A 26,173-nucleotide genomic window follows, 5' to 3' on the forward strand; every position below is an offset into this window, starting at 1 on the left:
TTCTGTATATGTGGTGCTGGGGAATCGAACCCAGGGCTTCATGTATACAAGGCGAGCACTCTACCACTAGGCCATATTCCCAGCCCCGCCCATTCCTCTTAATAAGAGAAGGTGATGCTTTGGTGGGAAGTGTGTCCTCTTGAGCCAGACACCCATTCCAAGGATGGCACCTGGTCTCCAGCCTGGGCTGCAGCCCTGTCTGGCCATGGCCGGCAGGCGTGGACTCCTTGGGCAGGGCGGCGTTGGAGCCCGCTGTGGGCTCCGGCCTGTGGTCGCTGGGTCCGCTGGGTTCTGCAGCCCAGCGGGCTGAGGCAGAGCGTGGGGCGGAGGGAGCTGCTCAGGGCAAGGGAGGAGGGCGGAGGGAGGCGGGGGGCTGGAGCACCCACAGAGCTTGGTGTGTGCGGGGTTCTGGAACCGTCTCCAGCGGATTCCGAGGGCGGCTCTGCCAGCCTCAGCCCCAGCACACAGGACATGGACAAAGAAGTCGGGCCACGAGCTCTGTTGCGGAGGAAAAAGCCCTAGGCTTGGTCGTCTCTAGCGATTTAAGAAAGAGGGAAGGCAAAAATGCAGAGGGCCTTCCATGTGTGCGGGTGCCCTCGTTGACCTCATCGGGGGTGTGGGAATCGGGTCAGGGAGGAAGATCAAGGGCTGCGTTTGGTGAGCCAGCCTGGCAGGGGGGAGCCCAGTGGGCTGCCTGGGACAGTGAGGAACCATCCTGAGGGACCGTGTATATACGTGAACCATCCTGAGGGACCGTGTATATACATGAGGAACCATCCTGAGGGACCGTGTATATACGTGAACCATCCTGAGGGACCGTGTATATACATGAACCATCCTGAGGGACCGTGTATATACGTGAACCATCCAGAGGGACCGTGTATATACGTGAGGAACCATCCTGAGGGACCGTGTATATACGTGAACCATCCTGAGGGACTGTGTATATACATGAACCATCCTGAGGGACCGTGTATATACGTGAACCATCCTGAGGGACCGTGTATATACGTGAGGAACCATCCTGAGGGACCGTGTATATACATGAACCATCCTGAGGGACCGTGTATATACATGAACCATCCTGAGGGACCGTGTATATTCATGAGGAACCATCCTGAGGGACCGTGTATATACATGAACCATCCTGAGGGACCGTGTATATACGTGAACCATCCTGAGGGACTGTGTATATACGTGAACCATCCTGAGGGACCGTGTATATACGTGAACCATCCTGAGGGACTGTGTATATACGTGAACCATCCTGAGGGACCATGTATATTCATGAGGAACCATCCTGAGGGACCGTGTATATGCGTGAACCATCCTGAGGGACCGTGTATATACATGAACCATCCTGAGGGACCGTGTATATACGTGAGGAACCATCCAGAGGGACCGTGTATATACGTGAGGAACCATCCTGAGGGACCGTGTATATGCGTGAACCATCCTGAGGGACCGTGTATATACATGAACCATCCTGAGGGACCGTGTATATACGTGAGGAACCATCCAGAGGGACCGTGTATATACATGAGGAACCATCCTGAGGGACCGTGTATATACATGAACCATCCTGAGGGACCGTGTATATACATGAACCATCCTGAGGGACCGTGTATATACGTGAGGAACCATCCTGAGGGACCGTGTATATACATGAACCATCCTGAGGGACCGTGTATATACGTGAAGAACCATCCTGAGGGACCGTGTATATACATGAGGAACCATCCTGAGGGACCGTGTATATACGTGAACCATCCTGAGGGACCATGTATATACGTGAAGAACCATCCTGAGGGACCGTGTATATTCATGAACCATCCTGAGGGACCGTGTATATACGTGAACCATCCTGAGGGACCGTGTATATACGTGAAGAACCATCCTGAGGGACCGTGTATATACGTGAAGAACCATCCTGAGGGACCGTGTATATACGTGAAGAACCATCCTGAGGGACCGTGTATATATGAGGGACCATGTATATACATGAACCATCCTGAGGGACCATCTACGTTTACAGAGCATTTAAAACTTGGGACAGAATTTAGAGAGAAAACAGAAGAAGGTCAGTCTCAAGAGGTCCAAGGATCAACATGTAGACATTAAAAGCTAGGCCCAGTAGTGTATGCGGCTAATCCCTGCCCTGAGGAGGCCAGGGCAGGAGAATCAGGAGTTCAAGCCCAGCTTGGGTGACGTGGCAAGAACTTGTTTCCAAAAACTCATGACGTTTTAAAGGAGATGAGCAAGGAAGAGGCGCGCTCAGGAGATGAGAGCAGCTGGCCAGGCAGGAGAAGCCGGAAGGCGTCTGTGCTGCTCGGAAGCTTCGCGCAGGGTTAGCGCGGAGTCACAGTTAACTCCAGAGAGACCTAGAAAAGGGACCAAGCCTTGCCGGGCACCTATGACCCCTACAAACAGATGAAAATATCAATACCGCTTATCCTTATGGCTGCTCAGCCTGTGACATAACATGAGCTATCTCCGTCGCTGAACATGAAGCTCTGTGCCCGGCAGAGCTTCGTGTTGTTTTATGGGACTGAGGATCAAACCTAGGGCTAGCTCTCTACCGCCTGGGCCGTGGCCCGAGACCTTTGGTTTTCAATTTGTGGTTTCAATTTATTTCTCAGATAGGGTCTTGAACTAGTGTCCAGGCCATGCTTGGATCTAAATCTTCCTGTCTCCATCTCCTGAGTAGCTGGGATTACAAGTATGTACCAAAACACTCACCCTAGTAATTATCCAGACTTTTTGTTACCCGGGCTAGGGAGTGCAGCTCCAATGGTAATCAGCTGCCTGATAAGTACGAGGTCCTGAATTCCACCCCCCCACCCAGTTCTGTAAAACTAAACAAAACCAACGAATCTTGTGTTGTGTCAATATCCCTAACGGTTGCTCTATTGTAGATGTACTGAGAATTGGCTGGGAGAGAATTTTATCTATAAGAATGCCAACTAATCTAGCTTTTATTCTTCTTATTGATACTATAAATCATTTATAAGGTATGAGAATCTTTTTCTTCTTGCAGCAAGCCATTGCTTTGCACAGTTGGTCCCAGGGACATCTCATTCACTGCTTCCAAATTTGCTTCATTCGGCTGCCATTCCCCGCCCCTCTTTGGTTTCCATGTGAAGGGTAGGAGTGTTTTATTGTTGTTTTTCAATTAATTTTAACTGCAACACGAGGAGGGACAAAACCAGCGAAGTTATTAACGTCTTAAAAACACGAAGCTACTTACTGCAAAAGCTTTGCTACAGAAATCTCTTATGGGAATAATTTCCAAAAAGCTTGGTGGCGTTTCTGAATGCCAAAGTGCCATTTAAAAGGGAAACTCACCATGCACGCAGGCTTTCCTAAGAGGTAAGAGGAATGAAAAGCTACTAAAAACAGTAGCACATTAATGAAGAGAAAATGAGCAGATTTCATTTATTAAAAGTTATGTAAACACAGTCATTTCAGATTCATTATTAATGCACTTAGATCTTTGTGCTGAGTGTTATCAGCAGGTGGAAAAAGAAGATGAAATGCTGTTCCCAATTAGCATGAAAAACACAAGAACTAAGCTGGGTACTGGTGGCTCTTGCCTATAATCCTAGCTATTCAGGAGGCTGAGATCTGGATATCATGGTTCAAAGTCAGCCTGGGCAGAAAAGTCTATGAGACTCTCACCACCAAAAGGCTGGGACTAGAGCTGTGGCTCAAGTGGTAGAGTGGCCAGCCTTGAGTGAAAAAGCTAAGGGACAGAGCCCAGGCCCCAAGTTCAAGCCCTAGTACTGGCACATACACACAGACACACACATACACACACACACACACACACACACACATACACATACACACCACCACCACCACAATAACAACACCAAAAATAAAAACCAAAAAGCCAGGTACTGGTGACTCACACCTGTAATCCTAGCTACTCAGGAGGCTGAGATCTGAGGATTGTAGTTCAAAGCCAGCCCAGGCAGAAAAGCCTGGGAGACTCTTATCTCCCATTAACTACCAGAAAATCGGAAGTGGCAGGGTGGTTCAAAGTGGTAGAGCCCTAGACTCGATCAAAAGAGCTCAGAGATAGCATCCAGCCCTCTAGTTCAAACCCACAACCAACAAAAATAAAATAAAACTAAAACAAGAACTTATTTCCAAAATAGCAGTCCTCCTATAAGTTCTGCAGCCTATGAAACTGCAACCAACAGAAGTTTGAAGATTAAAATAGACTTTGTAAGTTTGCAAAAAGAACAAAAGAATAAAAAAAGATTGCTCTCTTGACATGCTCTAAATTGAATACAGAGAAATTTTTTTAACTAAAATGATCTACCTCAAACTTTAGATGAAATAATGGGGAACCTCTTATAGGTTAAAACAAAAAAAAAAACACACACGAAACAGAAAATTCTCCTAAAAAGATGTTACTAATTTGTCAGTATTTTCCCAGTGAATACAGAATTTATAGTTAGAAATCAAGAAGGATAAAGAAATGTTCATGAAGTAGTCTAAAGCGATTGGCTCCCAATCTGATTTTTGCAAAAGCCATGCCTGCTCAAGACACTTCCATCCATCCATTTACTTTCCCATCCCCTTCCTTTTATATCTTGTTCCCTCTATTCCTTTTATATTCCTTCTACCTCCTTCTTTTAATTATATTCAACCAATTCTTCAGTGCAGTTACAGAGATACAGAAAATTGAAAATTGAAAAAAAATCTTTATATAGAAGTAGATACGAAAAGGGGGTTTGGAATATAAAATAAGGCCCAGTTGAGACGTGTGTGTGTGTGTGTGTGTGTGTGTGTGTGTGTGTGCGCAGGTCATGGAATCCTACTTAAATGTCAAGGCCGGGCCATGAGTTAGATTCTTAGCAGTTCTCTAACAAAATCTGAGTCCTTTAGTTGAGCGCCTAGAGGGGGAAAGAAGACAGCTCCGGAAACACAGGTGGGAGGAAACCCAGGTGCGACCGTCCACGGAGACCCGGCCAGCGCCGCGGCCCCGTGGACGGAGAGCCCTGCGAAGTCCCTTTGGTCCGCCGGGACACGGATGTCCACGGAGAATCAGAGCGAAGGAGCAGAGCCCTGGGGTCGCACGGGGGAGCAGGACCATTCCCGCGGGAGGAGAGGCCCGCCTCGCTGGCCGCCGCCGCCTCCACGCTCCCCACCAGCCTTCCGGGGAGCTCCCCGGCCCTGCCAGGGGCGCCCCGCCAACGTGGACGCGGGGAGAAGCACTTGTGCAGAGTCCGGGGACCCGGCGCGGGGAGGCTCAGCTGTCTGTGGTCTCAAGTTCGGACGACAGGGTGACCGGCTTCCCGGAGCCTGCGCCACCCCAGCGCACTGGGATCTGGGGGCGCAGTTCAGACATTCAGGGGAGACGCAGCCTCTTGAACCCCCCCAGCTCCGTACCGACGCCCGACCGCGTCCCAGCAATGGTCTCCGAACGATTGGAGGGCTCAGGAAGGAGCTTTGTGAAGAAGCCGGGCACTGGTGGTTCACGCCTGTCATCCTAGCTACTCAGGAGGGGAGACCTGAGGGTCAAGGTTCAAAGCCAGCCTCGGTGGAAAGTGTGCGAGACTCGGACCTCCAGTTTAACCGGCAGGAAGCTGGAGTTCACGTGGCAGAGCACCAAGACTTAAAGAAGAGAAGCCGCACGAGAGCAGGAGGCCCTGAGTTCAAGCCCCAGCACCAGCGCACACACACACACAAGAGAGTATTTTCAATTTGCCATCCCAAAGTAGGACCTGTATGTTTATGTGAAAATAACATGCATTATGAGGCATAAGAAAACGTTTAAAGGCAGAGGAAAAAGTTCTGGTGAAAACTTACCAGAAAATTCTATGAGCATAAAGTAAATGCCATCAATTAATAAGGTCTTCTAGCGTTATTTTCTTATGAATGTGATTTTTAGTTTGTTAAAATGTTTTGGGAAACACGTCTGCAAATTATCAAAGAAAATGCCCAAATATTTTCTTTACGGGATCGTAAATGTGTAATTAAAACTTCATTGTGAAATATATCACACTAGGAAAGAGTATATAAGTAGTTCAAAAAAACGTGTAATGAAAGGAGCGAGTGCTGATGGTTTGCCCGTGACGCTGTGCTGGGAGGACCCAGCAGGAGAACCGCGTCACTGAGAGCCACCGCGGGGCTGAGCACAATGGCGGCTTACTCTTAGGGCACTGGTGAGCCAGGCAGGGGCGGAGGAGCCGGCCTTCTTGGTGGATCCCAGGAGAATGTGCAGAAAAGGATGTCTTGTCCCTTGACCCCCTTGCCACACCCTCCCTATCTCCCTGTCTCTCTCTTTTCTGTCTGTCTGTCTGTCTGCTTCTGTCTCCTCTGACTCTCTCTTTCTCTCTCTCTCTCTCTGCTTTCTGGTCATCATGAGACAAGCAACTTCGTTCTGCCATATCCGTCCTTCATGATGGACTGAAACCTCCGGAAAGCTGGGAGCGGAGCTGTGGCTCACGTGATGGAGTGCTGCCTCGAACAAAAAAGCTCAGGGACAGCTCCCAGGCCCGAGTTCAAGTCCCAGGATGAGACAGAGAAGAAGGGAGGGAGGGAGGGAGCAAGGGAGGGAGACACAGAGACAGAGAGAGATAGAGACACAGAGACAGACAGAGAGAGAGAGGAAGAAAAGAAAGTTGGAAGCTGAGCACCTCTGGCTTGCCGTTTCATTGCACATAGACATCGGGGTTGCCTTTGGCTTGGTTTCCCAACAGTGGGGGCCAGTTTCCCAAGGCGATGGGTCCGCGTGTCGTCTCTATGGACGTGCCCAGCACTGCTCGCAAGCCCCGCTCTGTTTCCTTCCTTCCTCTCGTTTTATAACGCTTCTTATTTTTGCCAGTCTGTTGGGCCCGAAACAGTTTCTCAAGACTTTAATCTAAATTTGTCTAATGACTACTGAGGTGAAGTATCTGAACATGAATTTATGAGCCGTTTGTGTTGTCTTTTCTGTAACCATCTGTTTGTGTCTTTTGCTCATTTGTCTAATAATTTGTCACTTTCCTATTGAGTCATAGAATTATTTTTCTTTCCTGGCTTCTAAACTTCATATGCGTGTACACTGAAGATATACGCCTGCATTTTGAGACTTGTTTTCACTCCTCCATCTTTTTTAAAGGAACACAAGTTCTTAATTTTAATGTAGTTGACACATCAATCAATAGTTTGTAGTGTCTGTGTATCTATTCTTTCTTTTGTTGTTGTTGTTTTTGCCAGTCATGGGGCCTCAACTCAGGGCCTGAGCACTGTCCTTGGCTTTATTTTGCTCAAGGCTAGCACTCTGCCACTTGAGCCACAGCGCCACTTCTGGTGCTGAGGAATCAAACCCAGGGCTTCATGTATACGAGGCGAGTGCACTACCACTAGGCCATAGTCCCAGCCCATGTATCTATTCTTAAGAAGTCATTGCTTATCCCAGGCTCACAGAACTATTCTTCTAGAAGTGTGAGTGAGTGAGTGTGTGTGTGTGTGTGTGTGTGTGTGTGTGTGTGCTTGGTTTTTTCCTCTGAAGGCTGGTGCTCTCACACTTGAACCCCAGCTCCACTTCTGGCCTTCTGGTTGCTAATTGGGGGTAAGAATCTCATAGACTTTTCCTCCGAGACTGCCTTCAAACCAAGATCCTCAGATCTCGGCCTGCTGAAAAAAAGAGTTCTCGCATGGCACTTCTTCTGAAAGCTTTAACTGTCTCTTTTTATATTTACATCTTTTAGTTCTAGGATTGAGTGTTGCATGAGTCTGGGACAGAATTTAATTTTTATTTTCTCTTGGTGACAGCGCAAGTACACTACTTATGTAACAGCCTTTCTTTCCTTTATAGAAGAAATATTTTGTATATGGATTTTTCTTCCTATTTTCTCTACCAGAGAACTGGGGCAAAGAGCCAAGGTGACCCAGGCCTGACTACGGGAAGCTTCTCAGTGCTCTCATGACTACGGGAAGCTTCTCAGTGCTCTCGCGTCTGCTAGTCAGCTGTGTCTCATTGTAACAGTTACATCCCTGAACGCATCAGATTGTGAAATGAAGAGGATCCATTTTGACTCTGAGTCAGGGATCAACTGTCAGCGCTGCTCCGGGCCTCAGGGCCCCTAATCCTGTTTGAAGACACACCTCAATGCTTCAAAGGCAGCCCGGAGAGAAAAGTCCCTGCTACCCTTTCCTCCAGTGAAGCAGCGAAAGGCTAGAAGAGTCAGTGTGGCTCACTGGTAGAGCGCGACTCTGAGCACAGGAAGCCAAGTGAGAGCACTGTATTCCTCCAGCCGAACACAAGCACGTGATTCCAAGTGGGAAGTCAATACAGCAGCGAGTGCAAAACACGCACACATTCAGGTGGGGAAATCACCGTGGCTTTGCTTCTTTCTCCCCGCCCTCGTTAGTGAGACCTGGTCCCTCGGAGCCGGTGGTCAGGGCCGGGGACGGGGGCCAGCCGGCTTCCCCTCCCCAGTGGCCCCCTGAGGTTCCCCTCGGCCTCCGCACACAGGCCTGCCGAAGCCCGGGCCGGCCTGGGCTCCGCACCCTCGGGGGGGTCGTGACCACCAGGCCCGTGACAGAGCCCCTCCCTGTAACCACGCCAGCACCTGCCGCTCAGCCCCTCTTCCGTGCCACCCGGGACACGCTGGCGTGGTGAGGATGGAATCCGGGGCGCAGGGTCCACGGCCAGAAGCGGGACTTCGCTGGGGGAAAAAATCCCACGGCCGTGCATGGAACCCAGGGCCAGACTGCCCGTTACCCTGCGGCTAGGCTCTTCCGCCCAGGAGTTCAGACCGAAGGCCGGAGCTCCTCCGGTCCTGGCTGGAGGAAACCACCCCATCCCCGTGGGCTTGTAGAGTGTGGGCGACTGACCACAAGGGCATTTATCATAATCAGACAGGGGAAGAATGGCACCTGCAGATCCCTGCAGATAGGTATGCGCTCATTAAGATGGAGCTTCTGAAGAACGTTTAGTCACTTCACTAAGTTCTACTTGCTATTTGAATAATCATCCCAGTGGGAACTGTAATGGGGTTCCCCCCCCCAAGGGAGGGGACCACAATGTAATGGGGTCCGAGGGTGGGCGAATCCCCCCTCCCTCTGAAGAGTGAAGGGAAATCCTGCTTTGAGGCAGCAGTGACTCCATCTTGAAACCGTAGCCATCTTGTTGTGTATGTTGAACTGTAAGAACCTCACTTGTTGGTGCTGAAACTGCTGAGCTGTAAATTCCTTAAACAAAGCTATCTTAAAGCCACTCAGGTGCCCCACTCTGTGCCTGTAACCTTGGGCCTGCACAAGCTCTGAGAAATGGCCGTGCTAGCCAAAGATAAACAGGCACTGTGAGCCCACCCTGGCCGCCAACATATTCCATCTAGCAGGACAGGTTGTCAGAACCCAGGCAGCCGAGAGACTGTGTGGATAACCTCCATCCACCCTGGAAGGTTGCCCCTAGCCCAGAGCCAATCAGATCTGTAAACACCTGCTTACTGTAACTTCGTTGGTTTTGCCTTTATAAACCCTGTGAGATTTCAGCTCGGGGTCCTCCTCCCTATCTCCGCTGCGTCGGTGGGTGGGACCAGGCCCAAGCTGCAGCTCGCCCGAATAAAGCCTTGCTTTTGCATTTCGGAACGTCTGGCTCTCGGTGGTCTTCTCGCGACTTGGGCACAACACCTCCAAGAGTCCACCACTCAGACAGTCTCAAGTAAAAAGATGGATTTATTGGGGAGGAAAAAAGTATACTGCAGCCAGGGTCACAGCCCAGACTCGGGAGCTGGGACCGCGCGCCCCCGGGCCACGCTCAGGGGTTGGGTTAGAAAGGCAAACACCACATGGTCAAGCCTGCCACACGCAGGTGACCATTGAGGTGACAACACTTACAGAGCACGCCAGGTCACACGCAGGTGGCCACTGGAGTTACAATCTGCCTCATAGCAACTGTTTGAACCAACCCATCATGTTAGTTAGACTTGGCGCACGGATTTGGCAGGGCTCACATGATGCAGGCGGATACGCCTCCTCAGGGGAGGGCACAGGTTTGACCTGGAACATTGCACTACTCGGGTGGTCAAGCAGTTTACACAATCTCATCACAGCGAAGGGGAACTTCCCTGGATAGGGCGGGGGAGATCTTAGTGAAGATGGAGTCGGCTTCTGCTCTCGTTAACCAATCTGAGATGGAGTCAATCTGACGCCCCTCAGCAGCCAATGATGGCGCTGGCCAGATCTGACCTCCCTGTTACAGGTATGACAGGAGGTCTATATATTAATAAGAGCACTTTTTAAAGACTGGAAGAAAAGTATACCTGATGGTTAATGGTTAATAATAGATTTTTTTTTTTTTTGCCATTCCTGGGGCTTGAAAGCAGGACCTGGGGCTGCCCTTGAGCCTTTTTGTGCTCAAGGCTAGCGCTCTACCACTTGAGCCACAGCACCACTTCCAGTTTTCTGGTGGTTAAATGGAGATAAGAGTCTCACAGACTTTCCTGCCTCAGCTGGCCTTGAACCGAGATCCTCAGATCACAGCCTCCTGAGTAACTAGTGTAATAGGGAGGTCAGATCTGGCCAGCGCCATCACTGGCTGCTGAGGGGCGTCAGATTGACTCCATCTCAGATTAGTTAACGAGAGCAGAAGCTGACTCCATCTTCACTAAGATCTCCCCCACCCTATCCAGGGAAGTTCCCCTTCACTGTGATAAGATTGTGTAAACTGCTTGACCACCCGAGTAGTGCAATGTTCCAGGTCAAACCTGTGCCCTCCCCTGAGGAGGCGTATCCGCCTGCATCTTGTGAGCCCCACCAAATCTGTGCACCAAGGCTAACTAACATGATAGGTTGGTTCACAGTTGCTATGAGGCAGATTGTAACTCCATTGGCCACCTGCGTGTGTCCTGGCATGCTCTGTAAGTGTTGTCACCTCATTGGCCACCTGTGTGTGGCCTGGCATGCTCTGTAAGTGTTGTAACCTCATTGGCCACCTGCGTGTGGCAGGCTGGACCATGTGGTGTTCACCTTTAACCCGATCCCAGCGTGGCCCGGGGCACAAGGTCCCAGTGCCTAAGTCTGGGCTGTGGCCCTGGCGGGCCAGCCTGCTTTTTATGGTCTCGGTTCCAGCTCCCGAGTCTGGGCCGTGACCCTGGAGGGTCATTATACTTTTTACCTCCCCAGTAAATCCATCTTTTTGCTTGAGACTGTGTCTGAGTGGTGGAGTCTTGGAGGGATGGGGGAACCCCCCACCCTCGGACCCCATTCCACTGTGGTCCCGTCCCTTGGGGGGATCCCATTACAACGAGGATTACAGACAGGTGTGACCTTATCTTGCAGAGATTGAAGGTGAAGGGACTTCATTATTATGTTTGACTCTAGCCTCGATTTCTCAGAAAACGGGACGCGAGCACTGGCTCCGTTTGCACCTGTAGCCCGGTCTGCGGGGCCTACTGCAGGGGGCGAGCCGGCGACCACAGCCTGCGGTCGTGTCTGTGTAGCTACGCCCTTGGAGCTCACCTCCCTCCTCCCACCGGCGGCTCCCGGCAGCTGCCCGAATAGCCGTGCCTTCTACCATCAAACCAGGACCGCAGACCGTGTGCACGATCCCTCGGTCCCCGTGCGGCAAGGCCACCCCGTGAGCCCCGTCGCTGGGGCCGGACGGGCGGCTGTTTGGCTCCCGCGCGCCTCTGCTCTCTGCTGGCAGGAAGGGGGCCGGGCGGGGGCGTAGCCACCGCAGCCTTCACCGCACCTGCCAAACGCCGTCCTGACAGCTGGAGCGGAGCCACGACCTTGTCCCTCGGCCAGCCTGGTGGGGGCAGTCACTCCTCCCCAGCGATGCCGCCCCCGAGGAGGACATCCAGGCCGCACACCTTTGCGAAGGGCGATGGCGCCCGTCCCGTGGGATGGGGGCGTGAGGGGAACAGAAGAGGAGAGGAGAGAGACCCCTCCTGTGTGAACGTCAGCTCTTCGTGTGCAGGTGCATTCTGCCTCCACTGACCTCCAGACTCACGCCGGCCCGGGGTCAGGGCTACACACACACACACACACACACACACACACACACCCGTCCCTTCTGCTCCCAGGCTTCGGCGGCTGCTTCGGGACTCCACAGCGACTGTTTTCCCCAGCTCTCCAGTGGAGATGGCCGGGACACGTGAGACTCTGCTGTGGACGCCAACCAGATAACGCCCTTGGCATCAGGGTCTTTAGGGTCTGTCCGTTCCCAGCCTCCGGGTGGCAGTTCCATAGGCCAGAGACAAATGGAAGAAATCTAACGTTTCTATCAGGTTTATGAAAACAAAGTCACTTGGTTGATGAAGGTTTGGTTTGTTTCTTTTTACTATTTTTGTGTTTGGATGGAGTGGACTTTTTTTTTTCTTGGTCAGTGGTGGGGCTTGAACTCAGGGCGCTGTTCCTGAGCTCTTGTGCTCAAGGCTAGCTCTCTGCCTCCTTGAGCCACAGCGCCACTTCCGGCTTTTGAGTGGTTCATTGGAGATAAAAGCCTCACGGGAAATTTTCTGCCCTGGCTGGTGGCTTCGCACCGCGATCCTCGGATCTCAGCCTCCTGAGTAGCTGGGCGACACAGCAGTGCCTGGCATCCTGCATCGGAGGTGGCCCTGAACTGGATAACTCTAATTCACCACGAGATGGAGCCATTTGCTACTTCTGTCTTCCAAGAAACAGACCCGTTTCTTACTCAGGCAGATGAATTCCTCTAGAAATTCAAACCACAAAGCAAAACTTCAAACAAGATTTATGTTTTCTTAAATAAAAATCACTTCTACAAATGAATGACTTCAGCGTGCTGATAAGACTTAAATTATGTGAGTGAACACAAAACTCTGCATAGCCACCTCCAGTTTCTAGAAACAGAATAGAACCATGAGCCACGTGGGGGGAGCCTGGCTGAGGGACTCTGTGTCTCCTGGGTCTGTCTCCACCTCCACCAAGACCACCATCACCGCCCCCGGTCAGCCCTGGCAGAACAGGAGAAACGCCGAATGACATTGCCCAAGCTCCAGACCTACCTGAAGACAGGCAGCGGCCGCAAGTCTCTCGTTTCTCAGAACTTGGACGTGGGCTTCTTGGGCATGGGTGTCCCTTGGGTTACAGATCTCATCCATGCTGAAGGTCCCGCTGTGAGGTGCTGCCCGCTGTCGGGGGGTGGGGGTGTGGGGGTGGGGAGGTGGGGCCCTGTGCTCCCATTGCTTGGCTCCTTCCCCAATGCCCTTGGGCCTCTTCCTCTGAAGGCTGGAGAGGAGGAGCCACCAGGGGGCCAAGAACCAGTTTGTCCAGAACCAGAATCACCAGGGCTGTTGTAAATGCAAAGACCTTGAGTCGTAGGTGCTCTGCACTTAGAAATGGCTGAGAGCCATGTGTGAAAGGAGTCCCAACAGGCAGGGTTTGCTTCGCCTTTGCACGACATCTGGGGCAGTGGCAACCTGAGGCCACGTTGAAGGGAAATGGTGACTTGGTGGAAGGCAGAACGAATTCACATCCCCACACCAACACGGATGCAGACTTGGAATTCCAACTCGCAGGGCAGTACCGCTTTCTCCCCTAGAGCCGCGCACAGACACTAAGTCTCCCTTTTAGGTTTCAGTTTCTGCCGGAGCCAGCGGGCAGCGAAAGGGAATCCTGGTTGAGGGGGTGAGGATTAAAGAAAAAGAAAGATACAAGACAAGAGACAAAAGACAAAAGATGGGGTTCGGGAGGTCTGCAGCTCAAGACTGCAGCCCTGTTTAGTCTTCACTTCCAGCTTCTATGCAGTTTGGGAACCAGGGAATGGCATAGGGTGACTAAAGTTCAAGAACACGAAAAGGCTTAGGGGCTGGGGATATAGCCTAGTGGCAAGAGTGCCTGCCTCGGATACACGAGGCCCTAGGTTCGAGTCCCCAGCACCACATATACGGAAAACGGCCAGAAGCGGTGCTGTGGCTCAAGTGGCAGAGTGCTAGCCTTGAGCGGGAAGAAGCCAGGGACAGTGCTCAGGCCCTGAGTCCAAGGCCCAGGACTGGCCAAAAAAAAAAAAAAAAAAAGAAAAGGCTTTGAAGTCGGCAATACCAGGTGGCAGGAAAGACAAGATAAGGTTGGCCCACATAAACCAGACTCTTGTGGCCATAGTAAAACATCTCCGATTAGTGCTGTCTTGTCAGTCAGCCACGTCCTTGCACGTTCCTTGGGATAACAACATAGCCAGGCATCAGGATGAACTCTGCTGTCGGCTCCCTACAAGTTTCCACAGTCCCTTCTAGAGTTTCAAGGTCAGACCGGGTCAGGTAGCACCATCTTGTTAATAAGAATGATGATGATGATGATGATGATGTTGATATATCATCATATATTTTGAAATCCGCCAGATCCCTAAGAAATGAACCTCACTAAATTAAACCAAACTAAACTGTAGCTCTAAGCATAAGAAGGGTCAGAGCCTTTCTTTTTGGAGTGGAACCCTACACCCGCTTTCATCTTATCAGAACATCTGGGAGAGAGGAAGAGAAGTATCCTAATGGTTGTGAAGGAGACACCTGCCACATGCTAACTTAACCCGTGAACTAACATGCGGATCCATAAGTATAGATACCATGCCCTTGCTTCCCAGCTGGACCTACAGCCTTCGCCGAGGAGAATGGGTAGCGCTGTTCAGGCTGGGAGAGCGGCAGGGCTGTTTCCTTACAGAGACTGCCGACATCAAGTTCTCCGTGCTTTCCCAGATGAATAGCGAGAGTGACAAGATCTTCCTCCTGGCTTTCACTGAGCGTAGGGAAGGAGAGCCTGGAGAACTCCTCCATAGCACAGGAAGCCATTCCTGAGAACAAGCGGACACCCCCCAAAGACGGAGCCCACAGGCTAGCCCCCGGAGATCCTTCATACAGCTGTCCCAGGGGAGAGGCCCTGGCTCAGAGCACTGCCCCTCCTGGGCTGAGTGCTTCTCTTGCTGGACCCAAAAGTCCAAGGCTGGACTGGCTTTCTGGTAAGAGGACGACAACATTGCGCTGCCACATAAAATGACTAGCGATCGGGAGCTGTGCAGAAACCCCCCGAAGTGTCCATGGCTTCCTCCGTATTGTTTATGCAGTGTATACAAGAACAGAAGTGAAATCCTCACGATCCTCTAACAACCCTCGGATCCAGATTCGAACCCAGGCACCCAGCCCCCTGCACATCCAGGTTTTCTCCAAGACCGAATATGAAGTTGAATTATTGGGCCAGTGAAGTCTGTGAACATCGTTTTGTTGGCTTAATCGATAACAGAATGATCTGGTCATCTTACGAGGCCATTCCAGGCTTACTCCTTGGGGAGGATTTGGTTTTTCTGGTATGGATACTGAGAATCACTTGGCTGGATTGCTTGTTCATCTCTTGCTCTACCACTTGAGTCATGCGCCTAGCCTGGATTTTTTTTTTTTTTCTGCTAGTTGTTTTTGGAAATGGAGTGTTGCAGGTCTTTCTGCCCAAAGTAGCTCTGAACCGAGGTCCTCCGCATCTCAGCTTCCGGAAGCCATAACAGGCATGAGCCACTGGCGCCTGGCTGGAAGAGCGTCCTTGATCGTGGCCTTCAAGCTATACCTGAGAGGGACCAGGAAAAAGGAAGGACTTACTGGAGGCATGGTCACCTCATTCCAGTTTGTGCTGTTCCATGCCTGGCCAGAATGCCGCCTTGTCCTGACCCTGTCAGGAAACCAACTTGGAGACGCCAAACTTCCTTACTTTCTATTTGGTTTCTGTACATCTTGATCCCCCTTCCCCTCCTTCTGCTTAGAAAGCGCGCAGCTCCTGGGCACTCACTGTCTTGCAGAATGGGAGGAAGCCTGGCCTCCGGCATCCTAATCTTCCATTCTGCGATGGAAACGCTTGATCAAAGCCACCGAATGCAACGTAGAGTGACAGGCTCCAGGGAGGCGTGAGCCTCGCTCACCTGCACGGCCACGGAAACAGAGACAGAAGCACCTCAAAAGACAGACAGAAGCACCTCAAAAGAGAGACAGAAGCACCTCGAAAGAGAGACAGAAGCACCTCAAAAGAGAGACAGAAGCACCTCAAAAGGAAAACCCTCGTGTTTCTTAAGGCAGAGCGTGGCGCTTGGGAAGTAGTGCACACACGCCCAACCCCGGAAACTGTTCCTGGTGAGACTCAAAGATCAAAACAGAGCAGGGGAGGGGAGAGCAGAGCAGGGGAGGGGAGAGCAGCGCAGGGGAGAGGAGAGCAGAGCAGAGCAGGGGAAAGCAGAGCAGAGGGGAGCAGAAGAGAGCAGAGCAGTGGATGGGGAGAGCAGAGCAGAGCAGGGGATGGGGAGAGGAGAGCAGGGGAGGGGATGAGGAGAGCAGAGGAGAGGAGAGCAGGGGAGGGGGAGAGAGGAGCAGAGCAGAGCAGAGCAGGGGATGGGAGGGCGGAGCAGGGGATGGGGAGAGCAGAGCAGGGGAGGGCAGAGCAGAGAAGAGGAGAGCAGGGGATGGGGAGGGCGGAGCAGGGGAAGGGGAGAGCGGAGCAGGGGATGGAGAGGGCGGAGCAGGGGATGGGGAGAGCGGAGCAGGGGATGGGGAGGGCGGAGCAGCGCAGAGCAGCGCAGAGCAGAGCGGAGCAGAATAAAGCGAAGCGGCGCACAGCTCAGCCTTAGACTCCCATCCCAGCGCGCCTCCATCCGGGTACTCCGGTTTCCTCCTCCCCCCCCCCCCCCCCCGCCGGCCCGCTAGCTGGGAGGGCGCGCGGGGGCGTGGCCAGCGCGCTCACGTGACCGGGCAGAGCCCCGCCCCTCCCGGTCGCGCGATCAGCCGTCACATCAGCTTATGGCGCTGGCCGCTGATTGGCTGGCGGCCCCTCGGCCCCCGCGCGCGGACTCAGGTTCGGGTCCTCGGGCCCGGCGCTCCCGGAGGCCGGTGCGGGCAGCAGGTGAGGCGCCGCGGTCCTTCCTCCCAGTCCTTCCGGGCCTTCCAGGTAGGCGCCGGGGCCGGGCCGGGCCGGGCGGGGCGGGGCGGGGGCCGGCCGGCGGAGCCGGGCTGCGGGGCTGCGGGCTGCGGGAGCGCGGGGCTGCGGGGCTGCGGGAGCGCGGGGCTCCGCCACGCCGGGGAGGCCGTGGGAGGCCCGGGGGGGGACCGCTGAGGGCCGGGGCCGGGACGCGCGGGGCCGCTGAGGGCCGGGGCCGCGCGGGGCCGGGACCGCTGAGGGCCGGGGCCGGGGCGCGCGGGGCCGCTGAGGGCCGGGGCCGGGGCGCGCGGGGCCCGGCCTCGCGTGGGCGCCCCCGGGGGCGGGGCGGTGGTCTAAAGGGGGTGAAGGAAGCGGGGTGCGGTGTCCGCGCGCGGCTAGCCGGGTGGGGGGAGGGAGGGAGGACGGGGAGGGGACGCGCAGTCCTGGCACGGGCGTCTGAAGGCGAGAGGCGGGCACGCGTGGACGGGCGCGCCCGCGGGCCGGGGCCGGGGCCGGGGCCGGGGCGGCGCGGGTGGGGCTCCCGCCCTCCCCCCCCCCACCCCCTCCCGGCCGCTGGGCACGCGGAAGAGCGGAGCCAGGCAGAGCTTGGGACGCCGCCTGGCGCCCCAGGAAGCCCAGCCGGTGGCACCCATCTTTGGTTTTTTACCCTTTACACCACTATAAAGGGGATGAACACAGGGTTACAGTCACCTGAGTGAGGCAAGAGACTCCCGGGGCCATGCCCGCCCTGCCCTCCTCCTCTGCCCTCCTGTCCCCACCCACAAGTGGAAGGGTTGGTTCACTTGCAACCCCTGGTCCACTGAGTTCCCCTGCTGCCTTGGATCACCCTTTGTCCCTCCCATTTCTATGCCCCCCCCCCATCCTCCCCACAGGGAGATTAAACAACAAAGAAAAAGCATTTATTCCAAGTTCAGCAAACTCTGAACCAGGCCTGAAGGTGGTGGTGGTGGTGGTGGTGGTGCGTGTGCATGTGTGTGTGTGTGTGTGTGTTTTGGTCTCGCTGATCACACCTGACCCTGGGCAACTCCACTGCCACTGGGCTACTTCTGTTGCTTAATTGACAGCTTTATGCTTTTTTAAAAAAACATTGTTTCTACAAGATTGAACTAAGCTTCTTTTAACCTGGGCGCCGTGGAGGCCCTGACTTTAGCAAGCGTAGGACCTCATAATTATTTGTGAAGTTGTCTGAGCTTGTAGGGTTGCTGACCATCGAAAAGTTTTAGGAGGTGAGTTGGCACAATGGTGAGAAGACAGGAGGAGTTGGTTACACCTGATGGACTTTGAAACCAAACTGAGGTGTTCAACTCCTGCGTACAGTATTTGCTTACTATATTGACTCTTGGGCGCACTACTTGAATTTTCTGTGTTTGGTGTCTTCATCTATAAATAATAATATCATCACTTAATCCTCGGGGCTTCTTGAAGGGTTAGGTGGATTCATATGTGTAGAATATTAACAGTACTGGTCTATAGTAAATTCTATTAACTTAGCAGAAAAGCCCACCCTTTTTCAGTCCAATGACAGGACTGGTCATGGTGCTCCCACCTGTAATCCCTCTTCCCAGACAGAAGCAGAGGCTGGGAAGGTGTTAGTTTGAGGCTAGCCCAGGCCAAAAGTTAGTGAGGCCCAATTTCAGCCGACAGGCTGCTCGTCATCATTCCTAGCTATGTGGGAAGCATGGGCGGATGGACCGTGATCCAGTTCAGCCTGGGCAGAAATAGGAGACCCTATCTGACAAACATGGAAAGCAGAAAGGACCGGAGGTGTGGCTGTGTCGCACACTCAGGGCCTGTGTCCTGCCAGGAGGAAGGAAAAAGGGAATCAGGGGGCACCACATGAGCGCCTGGGACGGCCAGGGACACCTCAGTCCTTTCAGCCTCACAGCAACTGGGTAACTCCTTCACCTCACAGCTTCGTTGTCATAGATGTGGGTTAGAATATGGTTTCATCCCGATGTTTCTTCATGGTTTGGAGGTCATCTTATCTATCGGAACATTGTGTGTTAGTGTCTGAGAGTCAGTGTTGTGTCACCTGGTGTACCTCGTGTGCTGTGCCGCTCCCCTTGGGAGTCCTCGTCCCTCCTCACCTGGGCTCCCTGCCGGTCCTTGCCCCTCTCGCTTCGCAACGCGGGAGTCAGGTGCACAGGTGGTCTAACTGCCCAGGGGAGCCACAGGCAGTTGGGTTCAAGACCCAAACTGAGGCCATCATTGCTTATCCAGTCGGGACCTCCAGACCCTCCGGGATTCCCTGTCCCCTCCACTCAGACAGGTTCAAGTCTCAGTCCCGGAGGCCACCCTCTCTCCCCTCCAGGTGTCTGTGTGCTGTCGGGGTGCTGTAGGGTTTTGGCTGCCTGTCGCTGAGGAACGCTACTGTGCTCCCAGCCTCTGTCAGCCCCTCAACTCTGCTGGCTTCTCAGGGATAGTTCATATTTCTAACTGATAGTCTAGAAAACGCCTCATCATAAGGAAAGTGTACATCAAGTACGAGCCAGGAACTCCTCTTTCCTATGATAGGGGGAGCTCCTTGATGCTCCTCTCTGTTGGTCCTGTTGTAGGCAGTGGTGACGGAGGGCTTACAGGGCAGGACACCTGGGGAGCGCCGTGGGTGACATGTACCACGACTGCCAACGCAGTGACTCCACTGAGGCAGAACTTCGGTCTCCAGCACGTCAACCATAACCTCACAGTCTTTGTTCTTGGTGGTTTTGTTTCAGGTTTGGCACTTGAACTTATTTGGTGACTCATCCTGACTGCAGTAACCAGGCTGCCCTTTGAGTCTCGCTGCACCGCGCAGGTAAGTAACCGGGCTTCCGGTTGAGCGGTGGTGCACCGTGCAGGGACTGGCCGGGACTGGTTTCCTTGTTCTGTCATGTGGGATGCAACAACTGCCTGTGAAAATATCCTGAATGGCTCCAGGCAGCCTGGGGGACAGCTGAGAATGCATGGCGTCCGCCCCTGGGGGAGCGCGGTGCGAGGAGCCGTGGACATGTGTGCTGGGGTGTGGTGGAGCACGTGGGCACCACCGCGGCCCTTGACAGAGGGTGGGCATCTCACTGGCAGCAAGGACCGCGAGCCAGTGAGAAAGGGGAGCTACTGCGTGGCCCAGGAAGTGACGATGCTAACCGTGTTGAAACGGCTGTGGCAGCAGAGATACAGGGAACAGATGTCACCAATTGCTGTGTTGATCTGGAAGCAAGCTAGCCTTGGTGAGGAACAGCCACAGAAGTGAGCTTTGCGTTAAGGAGGAAGGAGAAACGAGAGGCGAGGACATAGAGGGGGTCCTTGAGAACAGAAGCGGGTAGCCTTAAGAACAAAGTGCTCTACCCCCTGGGCCACAGCCCGTCCGTGACTGTGCTTGAGGGAGATCTGAAACTGTGGGTGTGCTCCTCACTGCGGCCTGTGTTTACCACCTAGGGCTGAGATGGACCTTGTTCTCAAAGCCGCGGACCATTACTTTTTCACGCCGCATGTCTACCCGGCGTCCTGGCCCGAGGATGATATCTTCCGGCAGACCCTCAGCCTCCTGATCGTAACAAACCTCGGGGCTTATGTCCTCTACTTCTTCTTTGCCACGCTGAGCTACTATTTCGTGTTTGACCATTCATTAATGAAACATCCACAGTTTTTAAAGGTAAGAGTCTTTCTAGCCTACCTCTCACCGTTAGAGTGAAAAAGTAAACAATATTAACACTTGTAAGATTTTCAAATGAAAGTAGCTCGATGTTACCGTCAGGTAAAGTTTCAAAACCCAGCCCCCAACGAAGGTTAGAGACTTTTCTAATACTGATCAATAGATAATAAATACACTAGTCTGTGTAATCATTGGTGTAATGTTTGACATTAACAAATGGGAATAGGGTTTTACCATGTGTTTTTCTTTGACATGCTATCCAAATTCTGTAGTTTTTGAGTCCATTTCAATTTCAGCTATCTGCATTTGTCAGTTTCTCCAAAGGAAAGAAGTTTGAGAAAATAAATAAGTGGGATGGGGGTCCATTATGAAAGGAGTGATATTCCAGAATAGAAATCGAGACTGCCGATTTCGTGAGGAGAAAAAGTTTCAGAATTTAAGACAGTTTTTCTATTTGCTCAGCGTAAAAGGAATATTTTTCTCCCACTCTCATTCTCCTTTAAATTTAACCGAAAGATTTCTTGTAACTTTTATAGAATTGGCGTGGAAGGGAGCACCTTAGTAAGACAGCGAGTTTAAGGATACTGCCCTAAGCCCTCTGGCCCATTGGTGGCGCGTGGGTTTGGTGACTTGGGTCTCGGGGCCTCGTTTCAGAATCAAGTGTCGCGGGAGATCAGGTACACCATCTGGGCCCTGCCCTGGATGAGCCTTCCCACCATCTCCCTGTTCCTGCTGGAGATCAGAGGGTTCAGCAAGCTCTACGACCACCTGGGGGAGTTCCCGTACGGTAAGAAGGCCCGCGGCCCTGACTTCCCGCGGCTCCCCAGGGGGCTCCGCGGGTCGGTGGCAGAGCTGAGAATTGTCTGTTTCACTTGGCGGAGGTGGGATTTGATCTCACGACCTTGCACTTGCTTTTCGTGTTGCTTAGGCTGGCCTCAGGTTGCTGTCCTCCCGTCTTGGCCTCCTCTGTGGTCGGGAGTCCAGGCGCATGACCATCACACTGACTTGGTTTTGAGGTGGAGTCTTGTTTACTTTCTGTCTGGGCTGGCTTTGAACCTCCGCCCTCCCGCTCTGCTTCCTGAGTGGTTGGGATCGCTGGCACGAGGCGCGGCGGCGTGATCTGAGACTTTAACCCAGCCAGGTGGGCGGTGGGAGCCGGCTGTGGGCGTGGAAGGTAGATTGCTTGGTGGCAGTAATTAAAGGCGGGGGTGACATGCTGGCGTTGGAGTACAGGAGGGCCCGGCAGGCGTGCGGGGCGGCGTGCGCCCGGTGCAGCCTGAGCCTCTCCCGACACCGGGACGGCGTTCCGTGACGCAGCACGCAGCGGCATTGAGACGGGAAGGAGCAAGTGCACCGTAGGGAGAGCAAAGCATCTTGGGACCGGCCTTGTCTGTCACTGCAGTCTAAGCAGCAAGCTCTCATTAGCATGTGTGACTTTTATGTGTCTGTATATAAGTTCAAGAAGAAGTCAGCGCCTGGCGCTCTGGTGGCTCACGCCTCTAATCCCAGCCACGCAGGAGGCTGAGCTGTAAGGATGGCGGTTCCAAAGCAGCCTGGGCGGGAAAGTCCGCGAGACTCCTATCTCCAGTAAACTACTCAGAAGTGGTGCTGTGGCTCAGAGTGGTAGACTGCTAGCCGGGAGCAAAAGGAACTCGGGGACAGAGCACACTCTGAGTTTGTAAGCCCCGGGACTGGCAAAAAACAATCAATTAAAGGACCTTAGATTCTAAGCATGAGAGTGTGACCCAATTCCAGAACATGGAGGAAATTGGCTTGCAATGGTGGAAGCGGCTGAAGAGTTGAAGACCCCGGGTATCCACTTGTATGTAAAACATGTTCACACACCTTGGCCTTCCTGCCCTGTGCCCTCCTAGGCTGGTTGGAGCTGGTTGGTAGCGTCGTGTCCTTCCTCTTCTTCACCGACATGCTGATCTACTTCATCCACCGAGGCCTGCACCACCGACTGTTATACAAGGTAGCGTCATTTCTCTTCCTCCAGGAAGGTCCTCCCCCGTAGCCGCATCTGCACAGGTCCGGGGTCCGTCGGGTTCACCTACCTCTTTGTGGGTCTCCGGGGGCCGCTAGAGCAGATGGGTGGATCCGTAAAATGTAGAGTACACAGTGGAGGCGTGCGCACCCGCTGCCACCAACAAGAGGATGTCCTTGGCGGGGAGAACAAGTCCTGCTAAGCGAGGTAGACACGCGGCCTGTGTTTCCTCTCATACATGGGAGCACGATGTACAATATAACCAGACATGATGAATAATCCAGGAATCTCAGCCACACACAGGCCAGACTAAAGGAGGACACCTGACACCCTTGGGGGGGGGGCATTTTTAGGGGAGGACACCTTTAGGGGAGGACACCTTTAGGGAGGACCACAGAGGTATAACTCCTCTGAACACATGAATTACTACTTAGTGAAAGCAACTCCAGGAAATGGAAGCCTGGGTTTTCTCTTGTTATTTTGGGTGGTGTTTGTGATTTTCTTCTTTTCTTTTTCTTTTAGGAGAAGGGAAGGGGGAAGGGGGACCAAATACGTCATGTCCTCAGCCCACACTAGGTGGGAAATGACTTAGGTGACTTATGGGCAGGGAGGGGCGGGAGAAACTGAGGAAAAGCAAAGGGAAGGGGTGGCATTCCCCCCCCCCCCAAAAAAAAAGAAATGTAGTCATGACCTGGCTTACAACATGCAGCCCCTCTGTACAGCACTTGAATAATAACAACACAATTCTATTTTTTTTCAATGATCATTTGGGGCTAAGGAAGGATTTTCCAGGTAGCTCATGGAAAGACAGCTGGAGGGCAGAGTAACTACTGCGTTCCTTTCTTCTCCAGAACATTCACAAGCCGCACCACATCTGGAAGGTGACCACTCCGTTCGCAAGCCACGCCTTCCACCCCGTGGACGGCTTCCTCCAGAGCCTGCCCTACCACATCTACCCCTTCGTCTTCCCGCTCCACAAGGTGGTCTACCTGAGTCTCTACGTCCTGGTCAACATCTGGACCATCTCCATTCACGACGGGGATTTCCGGGTCCCCCGGGCCTTGAAGCCGTTCATTAACGGCTCGGCGCATCACACCGACCACCACCTGTTCTTTGACTATAACTACGGACAGTACTTCACCTTGTGGGATAGGATTGGGGGCTCGTTCAAAAATCCGTCCGCCTTTGAGGGGTCGGGACCCCTTAGTTACGTGAAGAAGATGGCAGAAGGGAAGTGCAGCGGCTCTGTGGAGAACAAGGGTGACCATGACGGAAAACGCCACGGAGGGTCTTCAAAGGCTGAGTAGGCGGGCGCCCAGCTTGTCTTAAAGACCTCACACAGCCCAGCAAAATCAGTACTGAGAATCAGCATGGTGTGTACTGCTGGTGGAGTGGCCGCGATGGAAGATTCCAGGAGCCCCGCGATTTTACCTCACGCTTGATATGGCAGACGCCGGTGCAAGGGGTGCGGTGTCCGGGCCTCCACCGGCTCCTTTGCCTTCCGGTGCTCATATCCATTCAGAGAAATTCACCGAGCTTAACGCGCCACACTGAGCACCAAGGAATAGCCAAGCAATACTAATAATGGAAAGATGGCGGCTTGCTTGCCGAGGGACTCGTTCCTTAGTGCTGGCTTATATTTAGGGCTTTGTTTAAATGGGAACATCAGTCTGAAAACAAATCTGATCTGTTAGCTGCCATGGCAGTGACTTACTAAACAGCAGGAAGAATAAGATTACCATCTTCCTGTACACACACACACACACACACACACACACACACACACACACGCACGCCTTATTCTCTAAGGGACATGGTTCCCAATGAATATTGATGAATAAATTGGAATCTTTTAAAAGGTATCAACTCAGCCATGATTTGATATTGATAGTTATCATTTAAAAATCATTATTTAAGCAGCATAAAAATGTGAATCTGTGTATTCCTAGCTAGGGAATTGTGATACTCATATATTTTACATTACTTATTTTTAAATTAAATCGATGCACTGCACTTTTGAAATATTTCCAAATGACAAACCTGATGGGTGTTGTTTTCTTTATCATGAAGGAAATAATTGCCAAATATTTAGGTCTCTGAATCTCATTCAAAAGAGATTTAGCCCCAATGGCTCCACTAAATGATTTAATGACTACTTGCTAAAGAACTATTTTGAGTTGTGATATAAGTGTACTGGGAAGAAACATGTAGCATAAAGGTATTCCATTAGCTATTTGTAAAACTCAATAAAAGGTGATCATGACTCATTACAGTCTGCCAGTTCAAGGTAATACCATGAATTATTTCGTGTTCAGACTTGAACTTGTGCACGGTTAAGACTTGAATGTCTGCAGTTCTCAGTGTTTAGAGAAGGAAAAGGGGCATAAGTGTTTGATGAGTTCGGAAGTGTTTTTTAAGTTGTCCATGCACTAGTTTATCTTGTGCTTTTTTGATTCCATAACTCCAGTATGAATGTTAAAGGTTTCCTCTAGGCTTTGGTTCTTGTTTTGCTAATAGAGAGGAAAGGATGTAATTTACAGGGATGGAGAAGTGCCACCAAGTGTCAAAGATTATCTGCCAGGATTCTGCCCTCTCCCCTTTCTTAAATTCTGGTCTTTATTACACATTCCACAGTGTATAAGTCTGGCTGGCTGTGTTAGGTTACCTCGTTCCGCCAGCTTGTACACATTCCACCGCAGTGTCCTTTGGGGAATTCAGAGCGTATTCCTCCCTGCTGCCATAGCCAGTCACCAACATCCCCCTCCCGACGCGCGGAGGCCTCGTAGAGGACAGCGGTGGAAATCGGGAGCACGCTGCATGCATGGATGGTAGGAATCGGGCCGTAGGTTGAAATGGTGCGGGACGCATTTCCCACGAGCCGTCTCCACCTCCGCTCCTTGGAGACCCAGTGCCCAGTCTCCTCTTTGCTCCTCACCCCCTCCCATCTTCTGGAAATGAGGGGTAGATTTGAAAGGGAACCGTGTGGGTTTGGACATGTGCGGCTTACAGTGCAAAACAGGTTGTTTCTGGAGAGATGATGCCTGGAGACACCTCAAGGGACTTGGGGTTATCACGAGAAAGCACCCGCTTGAGGGCATCCGTGGGCTCGCTGTACCCGCCCCCCAGAACTCAGGGGTGCAGCTTAGTTGCTGATGCGTGGGGGTAGAGGGGCCTTTGGGAGGCGAGGCAGTTGTGGTGACCTTGTAAAGCCAGCACAAACGAGTCCCACGTGGCCTCAGCTTCTCTGTCCCTTCCGCCGTGAGGACGCAGGCTGCAGCAATGAGACACTGTTGACAGAGACAGAGACCGGGTCCCCCCCCCCCACCCCACCTTAACCATGGCTTCCAGCCTCTGCCACCGCTGGACGGGAAATGTCTATTGATAAAGGACCTGGCCTTTTTTTGTTAAGCTGTAAGAAGTGGTGACAAGTGGAAAGGACTCTTCCTGCCTGCCTAGCTTCACTTGACTGGAAGCTTCCCTCCTCCCTTCTGCCTTCTGTCGTGGCTCCTTGTTCTGTGTCTCTTACTAATTCTAGGCGACAGATGGCTTGAGGGAGACGGTCTCCGAACCGTCGTCGCGTTAGACCACGGATGGGTTCTTACAGAATTCCCAAGTGAGTTTTCGTAGTCACCCCCGTGTTTGATGAGGTCATGGAAATGGTCCCTCTTTCGGGACATGGTTCG

The 26,173-nt window shown here is 52.6% G+C and overlaps 1 protein-coding gene across 2 annotated transcripts; it reads left to right on the top strand.

The window, feature by feature from the left end:
- The first annotated feature begins 19,457 nt into the window (after nucleotides 1–19,457).
- On the top strand, nucleotides 19,458–24,781 carry Sc5d (sterol-C5-desaturase). 2 transcript variants are annotated; one of them, XM_048344017.1, is made up of 5 exons: nucleotides 19,458–19,666; nucleotides 20,287–20,503; nucleotides 21,158–21,290; nucleotides 22,378–22,478; nucleotides 23,342–24,781. In XM_048344017.1, the coding sequence occupies exons 2-5, from the start codon at nucleotides 20,294–20,296 to the stop codon at nucleotides 23,795–23,797; spliced, it is 900 nt and encodes a 299-aa protein (XP_048199974.1). In that variant the 5' UTR covers nucleotides 19,458–19,666; nucleotides 20,287–20,293; the 3' UTR covers nucleotides 23,798–24,781. The 2 variants fall into 2 exon arrangements, with proteins under 2 accessions (XP_048199974.1, XP_048199975.1); XM_048344018.1 differs by lacking the exon at nucleotides 19,458–19,666 and adding an exon at nucleotides 19,693–19,709.
- The last annotated feature ends 1,392 nt before the right edge of the window (nucleotides 24,782–26,173 follow it).

This window comes from Perognathus longimembris, chromosome 3, assembly GCF_023159225.1.
Source record: "Perognathus longimembris pacificus isolate PPM17 chromosome 3, ASM2315922v1, whole genome shotgun sequence".
In the NCBI taxonomy this organism is placed as follows: domain Eukaryota; kingdom Metazoa; phylum Chordata; class Mammalia; order Rodentia; family Heteromyidae; genus Perognathus; species Perognathus longimembris.

Excerpts from the sequence above, each read along its gene's own strand:
- Sc5d (XM_048344017.1), top strand. The coding sequence starts at position 20,294 with ATGGACCTTGTTCTCAAAGCCGCGGACCATTACTTTTTCACGCCGCAT. Across the intron at positions 20,504-21,157 it reads AACATCCACAGTTTTTAAAG|AATCAAGTGTCGCGGGAGAT; the intron begins GTAAGAGTCTTT and ends GCCTCGTTTCAG. Across the intron at positions 22,479-23,341 it reads ACCACCGACTGTTATACAAG|AACATTCACAAGCCGCACCA; the intron begins GTAGCGTCATTT and ends TTTCTTCTCCAG.